A 16396-nucleotide genomic window follows, 5' to 3' on the forward strand; every position below is an offset into this window, starting at 1 on the left:
CCGAACCAAAACTGACATAAAGTCTTTTAAATGATACAAATTCACGCCTTTAAGTTTAGTCTCAAAGGAAACCTCCTGAGTTCAGACTGTGGTTAATCATTAATCCACTTCTTTTATACTTAAAATTAATATGTCATAAACTTTAATCAGATGGGTTTTAAAGTGTGAAATGATCTGTTCTCAGAGGGCCTTCAGGTGTCTGCTTCAAACGTCAGGGCCCACCTGGAGCCTGTTCTGGACTATTAGTTCACTCATTATAACTTAAAGGGCTGTTTTACGTCTGTTTATGCATTTTTTGGCGGTTCAGGTTGGAGAACAGACCTTCATGACCACCCAGTGGTCCTTTCACAGTGACTTTATATTGTTTTTGAATTAATGCTCCCCCAGCAGAACAAATGGACTTAAGTTAGTCAATTCAAGCTTTGGATTTCTCCTTTTTAACTCGCACACAGGCGAGACTATACATGTGATTTTCAGTCTGTTTTTCCTCTTTATTTAAGCGTCTGTGATCATTCAGAACAAATACTAAAGAGAAACAGTTTAAAGCAGAAGAAACTTGAATAATTTAGAAATTAGACGAGTTATATAGAGACGATCACGTCACTAATAACAGCTTAAAGCAAGAAATTACCGCTTTATACACTGATGAAAATAGAAGGAATTGTAAATAAATATAATCATACGTCAAATAAGCCCTAAGTTTTTCTTGTGTTTATGCGGCAATGTCAAAAGTATCTGAACTTAAATGATAAATAAAAGCTTAAAGGAAGATAATTTCCGATTCAACTGTGTGAGAACAAGAAATAAACCAGATCTTTAAAGAGTAAACAGTTTGTGTTTATGATGCAATATTTATTCATTAGCATAAAAAGTAATTTTTTTTTTTGACATATTTGTTGATATAAACTGGAGCGTTTGACTGCAATAAGCTGAACTAATGGCTAGAAATGGGACACTTGGTCACCAGGGGGCGCCATTTAGCAACATATTATGAGCGTTTGCTGCAAGATTGCCAAGACAAAAGGCTCAATTCACTCCAAACCATTTTATTATTATTTCAAGTGTAAAAAAAAAAAAGAAAAAATGAGGCACACATAATAACACTTTGCTATATATGTTTAAAAATCCTTGGATATACAGAATGTACACGTACATACATGAAGAATAAAAAACAAACGAACCTGTATTTGTAAATAAATGACGTCTGGGATTTAAGTTCTGTAACAGTCAAATGTGCATTCAGAAAACTGTGGATACTGTGTACTGTCCACTCTGTGGTACATGCAGGTACTGTGGGTACACGGACGGTCAGCGCCAGTGAGAGCTGAAGCCACCATGGGCTGAAAATATCACACATTCAGTCTCTTTACTTTGTTTGTTCCGCAAAACTAATGCTGAGAAAGGAAAACCAGCACAAACACCGAAAGACTGAAACGAGAGTCCTGCTTTGAAATCTGTCTTCACTTTGTCCTGAAGCAGAAGAAAAGAAAACCACTCGCTTTTCCATCTTTTGTCTCACAGATAAACGAATTTAGAAGGCAGCAGTTTGCAGGTTCTGGCTGGTGAGCGCAGAAACACACACACACACACACACACACACACACACACACACACACACACACACACACACACACACACGAAACTAAACACAAAAGATTTATGGAACGTACTTGTGGCCAGGACAAAAAAAAAAGCAGCTGAATCAGGATCAAGAAGAAGAAGGAGATGAAGGAGGAGAGACAAAAGACGAGCAAGTGAAAAAACAACGGACACATCAGAGTTAAAGATCGAAGTTTACGAAGTGAGTAAGATGAAAAAAACATTCCTGTAATAGAATCTATTTGGCTTTTAGTCCGTAAAGAACGAGGTCATTTTAAAAGCTCATCAAAAAGCAAAGTAAATATAAAAGACACAAAGGGACAAGAGGAGCAGTCCCACAGAGACGGGACGGTGATTCTAGAAAAGACCAGAGTTTGTCCCAACGTGCTGGAGTTTAAAATGTGATTAAAACTTTTGCTAATTGGTGTTTTGTTTTCCATTTACACCAGTGATGGAAAAAAAAAAAAAAAGATTCTGCAATTATGAGAAATCTTCTTGATCAGTCTCAAAATAATGACTTAAAATGTCAAAATTATGTCTAAAAATGTCAAAATGCTGACATAAATAATAACTATTGTGAGAAAGTTTCTCATTTTGTGACAATAAATCATTATTTTGAGAAAGTTTTTGCATTTTAATGACTTACAGGATCTTTCTCCCATCACATTGGCGGGAATGGGCTTCCATAGGATTTGCTTCTGTTAATGGAGAACACAAACCAGCCTGGTGCAAACTCCAGCAGAGACTCACTGACTCTTTATAAAACCTCTAACTGGGAATAAATCATCGTTACATAATAATCTGGCAGATTACCTGCAAAACTAACATAGTTATTTTTACAATTCTGGGTTAAACAAGAGATACAAAGTGTTTATTGGTGAGCTTTACAGGTGCTGGTAGGTGAAGTCTGTTACCTTTGACAGAACCAGGCTAGCTGTTTCCCTTTGTATCCAGTCATTGTGCTAAGCTAAGCTAATCAGCTGTAGATTCATATTTACTGTGCATGTCTGAGAGAGGGATTGATCTTCTCATCTAACTCCCCCTCAGAGAGGAAATAACCACTTATGTTCACACTGATGAGATTATAATCCAGAGTTATGGAAGTCAAAATGCTGTTTGCATAGACAACGTGACGTCAGTCCTCTCAGCAACTAGAACTGATTCACGTTTGGATTCTGGATCAAACAACTTTCCACTGGATCTCTTCAGAACCTTAAAAATCACCACCAGCCCCGACATCTGTGGAGTTAATGGAGCTCACGTTGGGTTTCTACCGTCCCCGAGGATAACAAGTTCAGCAAAGCATGACTGCAGACAGACAGCGGGTTCGCCGGCCTCAGCCCCAGCCGGGACACCCTACAGTGTTTGTACTAGTGTAGAAATACAACCGATAGAAGAGAGCCGAGGTGGAGGCAGACCAGAAACAAAGTAATCCAGCTCCTGCTTAGTCTAAATTCTAAATCACCAAAATGTAATAGAAGTTTGGTTGAATTCATGAAACAGGTGAAACAAATGCAAGTGCTCCACTGGTGGCCAAAATAATAGAAACCATGGCTGTGGGCAGTAAAGCTGTGAGGTTTATTACGTGTTATTTATTACGTCTTTGTGGATTTGTTTCTGGTATATTTCCACCTTCTTTCCACCAAAGTTGCCGCCTGCTCCACACACTCCTCATGCTCCCTTTGTTCTCTGAGGTTTGCTGACATCACGCAGCATTGAGGTCTGGAGAAGACACATGGCTTGACCTTCTGGTGGAAACTCCCCGTCAGGTCTGGACACTGTGAGGTCTGAAGTCTCCTTTTTGGTGCCATAGTTGCAAAAAAGTCTCAAAAAAAGGCAGCAAATCCGTTGATGTTGATTTCCTGTGTCACTCTTCTTCTTCAGTCCTGGGAGAAGGACTGAAGAAGGACATCTTCAATCCTGGAAAAACGTCTTATTGACAGCAAAGGCAGCGTCAGTTCTATCAGTTCTACTTCTATCTCAGAACTTCACATAAACATGGAGCACAAACTACACCAGAGTCGAAAACCTTAAAATCCTGTAGAGTGAGAGTCTGCGCTGACGCTGAAAAGGCCTTCAAACACAGGCTCCTCCCTCACCTGTTGCTGCATAATACAGGTGCTACAGAGTAATACAACTGATACATGCTGTGCATAAAATAAATGTAAGAATATTTTGATAATTAAAGACTTAAAACGAGGTTCAGCTCAAGAACAATTCTGCAGCTTAAATGACCAAGTTCAGAGACGCAGCGAGTCGAAGCTCAGCTGCTCAATCACTGTGATTGATCTTCAAACTATATGATAAACGATTCGTACTGATACTCAAAGGTCAGTGATCCCAGAATTCCTCCTTTTACCATCAGCACAAATTGGATAAACTGATTGATGAACTTGTTTTATCATTTAAATTCCATGAAGTGTTTCTACATCTGATAAAAGGCAGAACTTCATTGGCTGACTGGATGAATTATTCAAGTACATCTTTTCTCTAACGCTGAACACACGAGAAGCTTCTCGTCGAACAAACAGTCCGTTGTCATGTCGTTCGTCTGTAGACCGATCAGTCCGTCAGCTGTCGATCAGCTGCTGATTGGCTGTGTGTCTACATGTCGGCCTTGACGAACGAAGCGAACATCCCGTCCTCCTGCTCCAAAAGAGTCTCGGGTTTGTCGTACTCCAAGATGTTCCCTCGCTTCATCACAATGACCAGATCAGCTGTCAGGATGGTGTGGACACGGTGCTGCAAACACAAGGCCACAGTTAGACTCTGGTCATGTTCAGTAAGTAGTAGTAGTAGTAATTTATAAGATTCTTAACAATTAAAATCTAAAATGGAGCCATTTGAGGTCCAGACACAGTCCAGATCAAACACATTGACGGGATCTCTGTTTCTTTGCAGATGATGTTGCTCTTTCCACTTCATGACTCCACCCATCCATCCTTGGCCCGGATCTCTCCCTTCATCCTCTCATCCCTCACCCTCCATCCCTCTCTCCCCTTCATCCTGCCTTCCCTTCGTCCCTCGACCCTCATCAATGCATCATCCTTCACCATCCACGCTCTCTTCCATCAATAATACCCATTAAACCATTATAAATCTGTATCTTATCGCCATGGCCTTTGTTAGTGAATTTAAAGGTAGTTTTACAAGCTCTAATTGAACTGAAGGATGTTTGAATTCTTGCAGAGTGTGGCACACTTGCACTTCATGCACACGAAATATCTAGAAAGGAGCATGCAGTCGTTTGTTTTGATACCAACCAGGCTGTCAGTGGCAGTAAGGATTCAGCAGACCCAGACTCAGCCAGGAAAAGGAGGAAAAAAACAGAAACAGGTGGAAGATTGGCAGGAAAAGACAGAAGAGAGCCGGGCAGAGCAGAGGCGGTCTGTGCTGATCCAGGTCTACTTGTGAGTCCTCACTAGCACACTGAAGAGGCTCTCCTCCTGTGCTAGCAGGTTGGGACCCGAGTCGCTTTCCACCAAGATCCCTGAGGAGAAGACCAACACCTGCTCGGCATCCAAGATGGAGGACACTCGGTGCTGGCGGCAGGACGAAGGGACAGAGAGGAGGACGAAGAAGAAGAGGAGGAGGAAGGGTGGGCGAAGGAGGGAAATGGGAAAGAGGTGAAGAAAAGAAAGTAAGGAGGAAGAGGAAACAGAGGACGAGACGAATCACAGAGAGAAAAAAGTCAGAAAAGGAAAGCAGAAAAGAGGACTGACGCCACATTAAAGATGCTGAGTGCATTTGGAATATTAACTATATCAAAGTGTGGAAAAACAGTTAGTGTGGAAAAAGGGAAAGGTGCACGAAAAGATGCATAAAGCATCCTGAAGGAAAATCTAATAGATGCACATGAAGCTCAAAGACAAAGAGCCACATATCTGCATCTATGAGCACGGAGCAAACCCAGAAGCTCGACTCGCTGCAGGGCAGGAATCTGCTGATTCTGGTTCAGGTCTGTGTCCCTTCGCTTCACTTTTAACAAGAAAACCAACAGACTGAAGGACTCACTGCGATTGTGACGACTGTTCTGTCTGCAAATGCAGTCATCACAACTTTCTGTAAGATGTTCTCCTGCAAGGAAGAAAAGAGGAGAAATATAAGCATCAAGCGGTGCAGTCTATCGTCTGGCCTCACTGAGAACTGATCTGGTATCACACACACAAGCACACACACCGTGGCCATGTCTATCGACGCCGTGGCTTCGTCCATGATGAGGATGCTGCTCTTTCTGACGAAGGCTCGGGCCAAACAGAAGAGCTGCCTCTGACCGACGCTGAAGTTCTCTCCACCTTCTGTCACCACCGCGTCTGCACACACAAGCATCCGATCACTAATCAGTGCATCGCGCAGGGCTTCAAAGCTGACTTCAGGTGCAGCGAAACCACAAGTTTAATTTAGTACCCAGTCCTCCAGGCAGTGCCTTCACCATGTTCTTCAACTGAGCGATCTCCAGCGCCTCCCAGAGTCGATCGTCGGTGCACGTCCTCTCTGGATCCAGATTAAAACTGCAGCAAGAGGACACAGTTCACACTGAGCTGATGCTGAACAGGTGCGTCTACCTGTCACTGCACAGTGACAGAGGCAGTAACAGAGCTCTGTGAGTACCTCTAATTTATTCATCGCTGATTTAATGCACCACCATGTGAGCACACTAAAGTGCAGTGTGAGCTGAAGAGGCTAAAATAGGAGAAAAAAAGCACAGAGTTTGGTGCGATCCTGGATGGAGTCGACAGCATGAGGTGGAGGTAAAACGGTCTATTTACTGGCATGTCTCCATAGAAAAAACACTAAATGATGCAAATTTACCTACCTGACATAGAAAATTGGGAGAAAATATTGCAAAAATATCTAAAATATTAGACTAAAACAGGGATCCTGCACCAGGTGTGTGTGTGTGTGTGTGTGTGTGTGTGTGTGTGTGTGTGTGTGTGTGTGTGTGTGAGTCTTTGTCATACAGTAAGGTGCTAATGCTAAAATCAAAGTTTATTTTCAACATTAAACTTTTTTGAGATTTTGAGGAATAATGTCCAGATGTGATCAGGATGTGAACAAATCTGCTGAAGTTTCGAGCGAATCTGTGTGTGTGAGTCAGATCATAACGACAAAATCTAAGACGGCGGTGTGAAGCAGTCACTGTCGAACGTTCACCCCCGGCTCACACAAACAAGAGCCGGTGGAAATGCCAAGACACACACTCTCTCACACACACACACACACGCACAATTATGGAGAGTGCCTTATCTGTCCAAACAAACAGCACATGCTCTTTGTCTTCTATAACAAACACAGAGTCACTGTGCTTCACTAACACAAACACACCGAGGCTGTGAGTGTGTGCGACAGGGACCGAGGCGGAGACAGAAGAGGACGCAGGGTCCTTCATCCCTCCGGCGACCTCGTCAGGCCGTGACGTCCGTGACAAAAGTCAGATCAGGTCCGAGCCAGAGTTCCAACTGTGTTTTCAACCGCTCACCCCGCAGCTGGGCCGCTGTGTGGTCATGTGACCAAACTCTCCCAGGACGCAAAAACACGCCTGTATTACTGATTCATCCACTCATGATGTGGTGTCAGCACCGTATTTTCAAAATATGAGCATCGTTAATCCAACAGTGTGACGCCCAGCTGTGGTTCTGATGTCACTTCCTGTCTTCACATTGATGCACCAGCGTTTGTGACTCAACACATACTTTTACATCTCTCTTCAAAGGTCTTCTTTCCGACCTTTTAGCTTTGATTTCTGCTGTTCAAAACTAACTGTTTAGCCGTCCTTGTTGACTTCGTGACATTTAAAGAAATCTGGCAGCTGTGACCACGAGATTCCACCGCGGCGTTGAGTCTACGATGCATTTTTTTTTTTTTTACATCTTGACTTGTTGAGATTTTGCTGATTTGGTCATTTTTCCTCGATATTTGTGCTTCTGCCACGAATCAGCAGTTAAATGGTTTCTTTTTTGGATCAGTTTTAATTGTGTTTATTGTTGATGTATGATCCTGAGTCTGCACGGGGTGTTTTATTTTGAAAATACAGCAGATTGTCTACAACTTGCGTCTGACTTCCTGTCTCGCTCTCGCTGTACGCTGGAAAGGTGAAAGGTTTGCAGTTTTTTCAGGTAACGGCTTTTATCTGTTGCACAGGTGAGAAATGGAAGATGTATTTTATCACTTCAAAAAATAATTATTTGGATTATTGATTAATCAGCTGATTAGTTCAAATTACATTTTAGGAGGCGGAACCAGCGAATGTTTTTGCGACTGAAACAATGAATCTGCTAAATCTGCATCTGTCGACTCATCAATTAATTGTAGCAGCTCGCGTATATTGATCCATAATACAGCAAAAATATGAGTGTTTGGAACATAATGAGCATGAAGATCAGCAGCGGGGATGTTAATGATGATTGATTTTGGGAACTTTTTGGCCCATTTGAAAGTGTTTTTGCTGTGACTCTGATTCAAGCCTGCAGCTGAAGAGTGTTTTTTAGCTTTAAGCTAACAAGTCATTAATGAAAGGAATAGAAAACTTTCATTAACAGACTGTGGTTCAGTAAACAAGTAGAACAGTTACTAATACATCAAAGGTTTGTGTTTAATCCAGCGTGGTTGAAGAGAATCGTTCAAAATAAAGTGTTTTTTTACCGTATTGATCCACTGAATAAGACAGGATCCTGGAGGATGATGGACAGACGTGACCTGAGCGTCTGCAGAGGAAGTTTACAGATGTCGATCCCGTCGATGACGATCTTTCCTGCAAATACACAAACACACGCTCACATCTTGAACCGGACTCACAAAATACGTAAACAGGAAGAGCAAAATCAGCTTGATAAACATCATTTCATGTCAACAACACGTATAGATGCACTCAGATATAACAGTAATGAATATAACGGTAATCAGAACCCACAACGTCAGAAAATAACAGAGCCGACTGACACGAGCTCATTGGTTCTGATTGGTCGAATCTATCCCTGGTTCTTTGAACAGTTTCCCTCTTCTAATTCTTCTGATCGGACTTGATTGTCCAACCGTTGGTCCAAAACCCAAAAATATCCAGTTTGTCAGCGAATGATATTGAAATTTTCATCATAAATGACAAATAGAAATATCTAAAGATCCATATAAAAACTGTTTATTTACAAACTTAAGCTCGTTCACAATAATCCTGTTTCTTCCGTCGAGCGTTGTTAAAGCGTATTTCTTCTGTTTTTGGGGTCATGGAATCGAGGCCGTTCTGTTCAGTTCGGGCATCACGAGGACGCCGCTGCTCTGCTTTTATTCCACTGCTTTATAAGGAAATGCTGCTGTCACACACGTCTCACTTTACTGTTAAATGAAATGTCTGCCCAGCTGTGTGTGTGTGTGTGTGTGTGTGTGTGCGTGCGTGCGTGCGTGCGTGCGTGCGTGCGTGCGTGTGGAAAGAGTGACTGTGTAATCTCATCTTTGTCTGAGTAATCTGTCCAGCAGCCGTCATCTCCATCCAGACTAAAAACAGAATTATGTGATAGCGCTTTGAAAATCCTTTAAATAAAAGAGACAGTTTTAAGAGTTTAAGACGACCGCCTCGAAGAAATATCACCGAGAGCCTGGAAACGGCGTCTTTACTTCTGCCCTTATTTCAGTCCTCTGATTGAAGAGGCCACTTCAGGTCCTTTTGTCCTGAATTTAAAAGTGAAACAACGCACACGAAGAACAAAAAGACGTTCGGGGTCTCACTCAGAAAGACCTGCAGGAGTGTTTAGAAAGAGCTGAGACGACGGGAGGACGGTTAAATAAACGCCTCGCCAACGTAAACACACACGGCGACGCTACAGCGTTTACAGGCGACGTCTTTTCAATCTGGAGGACTAATTAGCCTCCAGTGGAGCTTTAGTTTAACCGAAACCCATCAGGATATCTGTGTTTACGTCGTCTCAGCTGTTAAATCACCTCAGCTGTTTGGGTTTAGTCTGCGTGTGTTTGGGTGAATTTAATGGTTTAATTCTGCAGATCCACTTTAAAGCAGGTCGTCTCCACATTTAAGACGACCTGCTCCGGCGCAGTGACGCCTCTTTGGCTCCTTTGACGATGAAGTCGTCGTTCTGTAAGACCGCCGCTAACAGCGCTGATTCGTCTCTCGACACTTCCTGACTCCCCGCCCCGTCTGTGGCTCTCAGCTCCGAGCCCATTGGTTCCAACAGAAGCCGCAAATCTTTAAAAACAACTCAAAAACACAGTTTTACTTCTTAAAAGGGCTTGTTAAAACAGCTGCTCGCTGCAGGTTTTAGCATTTGTTGGGGACTATTTTCAGCGGCGGATTAATCCACATTTGCCTTTATTTGAAAGAGCTCCTAAGATGGTTTCATAAGTCAGAAAAAAAACAGTTTGAGTGTCAGAAATTACTTTTTTTAAATTTTTTATTAATCATCTTGTTGTAAGAGCTAATTTAATGAGTTTGGATCATTTAATCACAGCTGTGGACTAACAGGGACCAGATCTACAGTTTGGTTTACAGACTGAGACGGGTTATGATTACCACTCCAGGGGGGAACTGTAAACTAAAAGCCTGATAAGTCTGAAGGAGCTGCATGCAGCAGCAATGAAAAATACGAGCGTTGTTCGATCCTTCATGATGCCGGAGTATCTTCACTCTAAATATTTCTGTCTCATCCAGTCGGGACTGTTAGTACTACTGTTTCTAAATATAAGACAGCTCCACCTCCCTGCAGAGATTAAACATTTGTCTTTCCCAAACCAGCCAATTTTCTGCCAGATTTTCCCTTTTTTATTATTTTTTTGGCCATCTTGCCTTCATTAGACAGCAGAGTCTAACAGAGCCAGTTACATGGTGTGCAGCTTTGACTACTTTACGACCAGGACACCTTCAAAAGCTCAATGACTGCCTCAGCTGAACTCATGTACAAGAACTTTAAGAGGAAAAACTGATTTTAACTTTTATTGCCCAGTTTTTGTATTTTCTTACAGTAACATTCAGAGTTAGCTTGTCCTAATCATCAAACTGTGCTACGCTAGCACGTTGCTACAGGCTCACCTTCAAAAATGTCCACCATGTTGAAAAAGGCCAACGACAGAGAGGACTTCCCGCTGCCCGTGCGACCGCAGATTCCCACCTAACAGGAAGAGGAGAGGCGGCCAATGAGCTTCGCTGTGACACTGCTGCGAGACATCAGACACCTGTGTGGTAACAGAGCGGCGGCTGTGTGCTGAGCATGGACGGGGTTTGGTCTCCAAGTGTCAGATCAAGGTTTATTGGAGGCACATGGCCGTGACTTCAAAGGAAAGTCCACCTTCTTATTAGCCTCCGACGTTCCAGCGTGCACTTGTTAGACAATATTAACAACGTTATGACGCTCAAACCCCGGTGAGACACTTCTCTCAAAGTTCAGAAGACAAAGAAAAGATTTCCGCCCTTTAAAAAAGGATAAATGCATTAATGATTGAGTTGATTAAGATGCTCTCTATTAAAAAAACACCTCCAAATAATGTTTATTTATGATTATGGGAACATTTTGTATTTAACTGTTCCTCATCCACAGTTTGACCTACTGGTCAAATAGTGGAGAAAGTCATATTTAACTTCATATAAAGCTCCTTCAGTCCTCCTGTGAGTCGAGCTTCAGGAGTCGGTCTCACCTCCTCCTGTCCCTCGTCTCCTGGCTCTCTGTTGAACATTCCTTTCTGCTTGTGGACACGTCACCACTGTGTTATTTCAGTGTGATGTGAGGTCCTTCTCTCCCAGCAGCACTGTGTGAATTACCTGCCATCTATAGCTGCTTCAGCACGTGGATTCATGCAGTCCTGCTCTGGCTGTTGTGAAACGGGCTGCGGTCTTATCTTTAGCCGAAGCCACCAGACTCCATTGACAGAAACCGTAATTTTAACTCGCAGCTCAGTGTAGAGCAAACTTCATTCAAACTTGACAGAAACTAAATAAAAATCACCAAAACCATCTCGATTCATCTTTCCATTGTTCCAACATAATAAATACTTTTATTCACAGAGTTAAATGTGAGAATATTCTGGCTTGACGCACTGGTTTTCCAGCTGCCTCTCTGATGCTCGACCTCGCTCCTCTTCTGATATTTTCACATCAAACTCTGTGAATTAACGACTTTTTGGACCAAACCACAGCTGGTGGGGATTGTTGGAAGACTAACCAAGATGAGTTTTGATGTGTTTAATTATGTTTCTATTGAGTTTGAATGAAGTGTATGTTGTGATGATCTGTGAGGTAAAATTACTGTTTTTGTCAATGGAGTCTGGTGGGTATGAGGAGGCTCTAACTCTTTAACAAAAAGGCCTGTGTAGGGATCCTTTCAATCTTCAGTGGATGTACACTGACGGTGAGCAATTCATAACGCTCTCTCTCAATATTGGACCGGTTTTTGACACAAAAACACGTGAAGACAGGGTCCAGGTTGAAAAATACCAAAGTTTTCATCAGTTCTGTACTTTTCAGCAAATGACAGACCGATTCTTTGGGACATTATTCAGTTTTGGGGTTTTTAAATCTACTTATAATGCCAATACATGCTAATCAGAGGACGTTAAACCTTATATTATCATTACCCTATGTTGAAGAAATTAATTAAATAATAAACTCTGAATATCACAAACTGTCAATACCTGCCTCTCTGGGTCATTGTAGGTGTATCTGTCCCTCACACACTCTCTTCACAGCTTCCTGTTAATTACCTTCTGGCCTGGCTCGATGTAGGCGTTGACGTGTTTGAGCACTGGCTTCAGCATGGGGTCGTAGCGCACACACAGGTCCTGGATCTTGATCTCACCTTCCTGGGGCCAGTTCTCGGGCACCTGTGAGGTGTCTGGAGGGAGAGAATCGCAGGAGGGATCATTTCTCTCCGTCTGCTGATCCCAAACAACACTGGAAAATGTCGTCTTTAGTTTAAGACACAGCAACAAAAAGCAGAGCACGAGCTGCTGGCCAATTACCTACATAACAGTCCTGCTAGTGTAAACAGGAACTCAAAGACCATATGGACCAAGTCATAACACTGCAGATACACAGTGGTACAGTTTTCCTATTAAAGTGCTGCAGAGCTTCTCCGCTGACACAAGCACACAGTTATAGTTTTACCACTTACAGCGATGATATTTAAACCTTTAGCGCCTCCACACTTAAACACAATCCTGGATAACTTATGAGCATTTACTGTGATAACAATAAATGTTACAAAAGCAGTTTCAGATCAGAGCATCTACGGTGTATCGACTACGCAACAGTGATCGCTGCTGCAAACACTGCTAAAAAGATAGAAAAATGACTAAATGCAGTGATTTAGATGAAGTTGGAGGACTTGAAAGAGACAAAAAGATCAAAGTCCACAAGACTAAGAGACGACGTCATGCTAGCAGCTCAGCACAGCTTAGCTATGCTAAAGAAAGCATGCTAATATGCTAATCATGAAGTTTACGATACTGAGGGGGGCATGAGCGTCTGAGCCAAGTTTCATGAAAGCCGATCTACAGTTTCTGAGATATTTCGCTCTGGATCCTCCACTTCCCATCATGCAGCTGGCCAGCATCTTCTGTCTGATGCTCCATGCCGGGAAAAATGTCTCAACGCTTCCAGTTTGTGATGCAGGCTTCCTATTAAAACTGTGCAATCTCCAAACTCAAGTGGAACTCCCTGCAGAGCCGCAGAAGAGCATTTCCAGCTGTTCTGGGGGCAGATTAGAGTGAAGCTGCGTAGAAACATTAATGCTTATGTACCGCATCATTCACATTGTTGCACTGACAAGATAAGACGTTCAGAGCTCTGCCGCGGGCCTCGTTCAGCTCGTTCCCCCTTCGCTTCGCAGGATTTGGTGCTTTTATCAATTCGCTGGAAGCTTCCATGACGTCAGAGAAGAAGAATCTCTTTGTTTTCTGTCACTCGGGTTTTGGGATTGTTTTATGGTTTCGTGGGTCATTTACTGAAAAAGACAAGTTACTGAGACAAATGATCCTTATATGAGACGCAGGGATGGAAAACCTGATCCTTCGCTCCATTTTCCTCCTTTTCTCATATTTCAACAGAATCTAGAAGAAATCTTTTATTTATCTTTTCTTTCTTGGTTTCTTTTCAGCTTCTTTGTTATTTCCAGCCATCCTTCAAGTTCAGGAATTGTTTTTGCTGTGTTTCCAGAAATAGCTGTTCTGTCCTTTGGCAGATTCAAAGAATTTTCCTTTTTCGTTCAAGGTTTGGTTGGATTTGATTTGGCTTTGTTCGATGTTCGTAATCTCACTGGCACCGCGATTAAATAATGAAAAGTCTCGATGATGTGTTACTGGGAAAAAGCTCCAGCAGCATTTGTATTTCACCACAGCAACGGCACATCCCATAAACCCACAGCACAGCTTGTGGACCGAGCCCGTTCACATCTGTGCAGTCACAACAAGAGCTGGTTCACCGTTAAATCATGTCAAAGACGGCAAAAAGTGAGTTTTCTGAAGCTGGTTCGGCTTCGTCTGAGATGCCACCAGGACTTCGGGTCACGTGTGTGTGTAATCTGTTGACTGATGTCAGCGTGTGTGTCAGGACTCAGTTACCTATAGATCCCTCGTAGTTCTCCGACTCTGTGCCGAGGAAGCTGTTGACCTTCTTCACAGCTGCCATCTGGACCTCCAGGTCTGCCAGGTTCCTCACGACCCAGTTCAGGTAGTTGGTGACCTGCACGGGGACGCACAAAGAGACGGGATCGTGTTTCCACTGGCAAGATAATGTTCATGCCTACAGAGTGAGTGACTGTCATATCAATTAGCTGAAATAGATGTTAAAAGCACATTTTGGCCAAGGTCTCCTTCCAGGACAGCACCTATCATGCTTTGATGGTGTTTATTCACTGCAGCAGGAACAGTGAGGATATTCTGTCTGTTTGTTTAGGAGCCTCCTCTACCACTAGGCTGCACTGGCACGTCACACAACAGCTGATGCAAGCGTGAGCTCCAGAGCTGCACAGCCATGAGGTGACACAGTCAGTACTTCTGATGACAGACCATTTGTCTGGTGCAGAGGAATGACTGACCGAGCGTGCTCAGGCGCTTCAGTGAGTGGGCAGACTGAGAAGGACGAGCAGAGAACTCACAGTGAGGGCGTACGTGAGGCCGAGGCCCACCAGGCCTCCTGAGGGCAGACCGTAGTGTAAACTCCATATGGAGGCTCCTGCTGCTGTCAGCACGATCACGGCGCCGAGGTAGTCCTGCACAGAGAAGAAGAAGAGAAGAAGAAACTCTTCCTCTCAGAGCGTAATGGCTCAAAATCGAAACCCGCTGGTGCTGTCTCTCCCAATTCTACACCATAAACCTGCTGTCTTGTTGGCACTACTGTTATCAACGCTAATACATGCTCACATTATCCATTTCATCTGGTGCAGTTTTGAACCTTCCTTCTTTTAGAATTTAGATTAATTTCTACATTTTTGGGGCATATTTTTGCCCATCCAAACTACAACACGTCATTATGTGAGGACATCAGGACCATGTGAGACAAGACTTACCGTTCGGACCTCCAGCCAGCGGTTGGCCGCAGACAGGAACAGGTAGGCCGTGTTATTGGTGTCCGTCAGCTCCAGCATGCGCTGTTTGAAACGAGCCTCGTGCCTGAAACAAACATTTCCACATGCGTAAGAGACACAACACACCCCCGCTGTCCTCTGTGAATGTCTTCATCAACATGCTGCTGGTGTTTGTTCTTTGCTGTCTTCTGGAGAAAAAGTCTCCAGAAGGAGGAAATGCCAACAAACAAATGTTCAAATAAAAGAATAAATTAGTTTACTGCTGTTCAGTTTTTATCAGATCTCAAGGTTTTATCATCATCTGTGTTCAGCAGTAAATCGCTGCCATCTAAACCAGACTTGGTTTGGAGGCAGACCAGCAGATAATGATAATGGGAACCGTCCAATGATTGCCAAGAATCTGTCGCAGCACCAGATTCACTGTTTCTGTGTGTGCGTGCATCTCAGTGTTTGTATATTTGTGTGTGTGCGAGGAAGAGGGAGTCCTCGGGGAGGACAGGAGAAAAAAAGCGTGAGAGCTGTTTAATGTTGGATTATACCGACGATGGGAAAGAGGGTGAGGACAGAAATACAAGAAGAAACTGCTGCTGCAACTGGACTTCTGTCGCTGCAGTTAGGAGTAAAACCACAGCAGATGAGCACTCAGTGACGCAGCAGTGCTTCGTACCTGAATGCTCTTATAGTGGTGAGGCCTTCAGCGGTCTCTGAGAAGTGACAGAGCAGAGGAAGCTGTGTGGAGTCGTCGAGGTCCTGGAGGTCCCTGAGACAGACGGAGTACTCACAATGTGTAGTTCATACACAGTTTCTTATGAATAAATGTCTGTTTTACACACCCATGATGTCCTTAGAACAGGACAGTACTATACTCCCATTCTACAAACGAGGTCTTTATTTTTGGTTTATACTGGAGAACACAAGGACTTTATACACCGCGGACTCACTTGGAGGCCACCCGGAAGTACTTCTGGATGAAGTAGAAGGCCACCGCCAGGGGGATCAAGGCGATGAGGAAAGCTGGAGTGATGGAGGAAATGACCCCGATGGCGGACAAACAGAGCAACGTGGATCTGGTCAAAGACTCCAGCGTGGGAGGAATGTGCTGAGAGAAGAAGAGATGATGAAGTGAGGGTGGATTCGGATTGGGATCAGCTTGCAGAGAAGCCTGCTTACCTGGTCTATGATGTTGGTATCAGCTGAGAATCTGTTGAGGATCTGCCCCAGTGGGGTGATGTCAAAGAACCTGAGGAGAAAGGAAATAAATGCATTAAATAACACCC

The 16396-nt window shown here is 43.4% G+C and overlaps 1 protein-coding gene across 12 annotated transcripts in view; it reads right to left on the bottom strand.

Annotated features, from left to right (window-relative positions):
- Positions 1 to 1030: 1030 nt before the first annotated feature.
- The window catches only part of abcc9 (ATP-binding cassette, sub-family C (CFTR/MRP), member 9), a 41475-nt gene continuing 26109 nt past the window's right edge, over positions 1031 to 16396 (bottom strand). For 9 of the 12 annotated variants that reach the window (XM_076721975.1, XM_076721974.1, XM_076721980.1 and 6 more), the window contains 13 exons: positions 16290 to 16359; positions 16061 to 16218; positions 15787 to 15879; positions 15102 to 15204; positions 14691 to 14804; positions 14155 to 14275; positions 12298 to 12428; positions 10634 to 10712; positions 8242 to 8350; positions 6007 to 6110; positions 5779 to 5912; positions 5614 to 5676; positions 1031 to 4341 (listed from right to left, as the gene is read on the bottom strand). In XM_076721975.1, coding sequence (XP_076578090.1) covers positions 4204 to 4341; positions 5614 to 5676; positions 5779 to 5912; positions 6007 to 6110; positions 8242 to 8350; positions 10634 to 10712; positions 12298 to 12428; positions 14155 to 14275; positions 14691 to 14804; positions 15102 to 15204; positions 15787 to 15879; positions 16061 to 16218; positions 16290 to 16359 — 1417 coding nt within the window. In that variant the 3' untranslated portion in view covers positions 1031 to 4203. Of the gene's footprint in view, positions 4342 to 4862; positions 5142 to 5613; positions 5677 to 5778; positions 5913 to 6006; positions 6111 to 8241; positions 8351 to 10633; positions 10713 to 12297; positions 12429 to 14154; positions 14276 to 14690; positions 14805 to 15101; positions 15205 to 15786; positions 15880 to 16060; positions 16219 to 16289; positions 16360 to 16396 lie in introns of all 12 variants that reach the window. The other 3 variants (XR_013075827.1, XR_013075829.1, XR_013075828.1) reach the window with 2 other exon arrangements.

This window comes from Chaetodon auriga, chromosome 22, assembly GCF_051107435.1.
Source record: "Chaetodon auriga isolate fChaAug3 chromosome 22, fChaAug3.hap1, whole genome shotgun sequence".
Taxonomy (NCBI): domain Eukaryota; kingdom Metazoa; phylum Chordata; class Actinopteri; order Chaetodontiformes; family Chaetodontidae; genus Chaetodon; species Chaetodon auriga.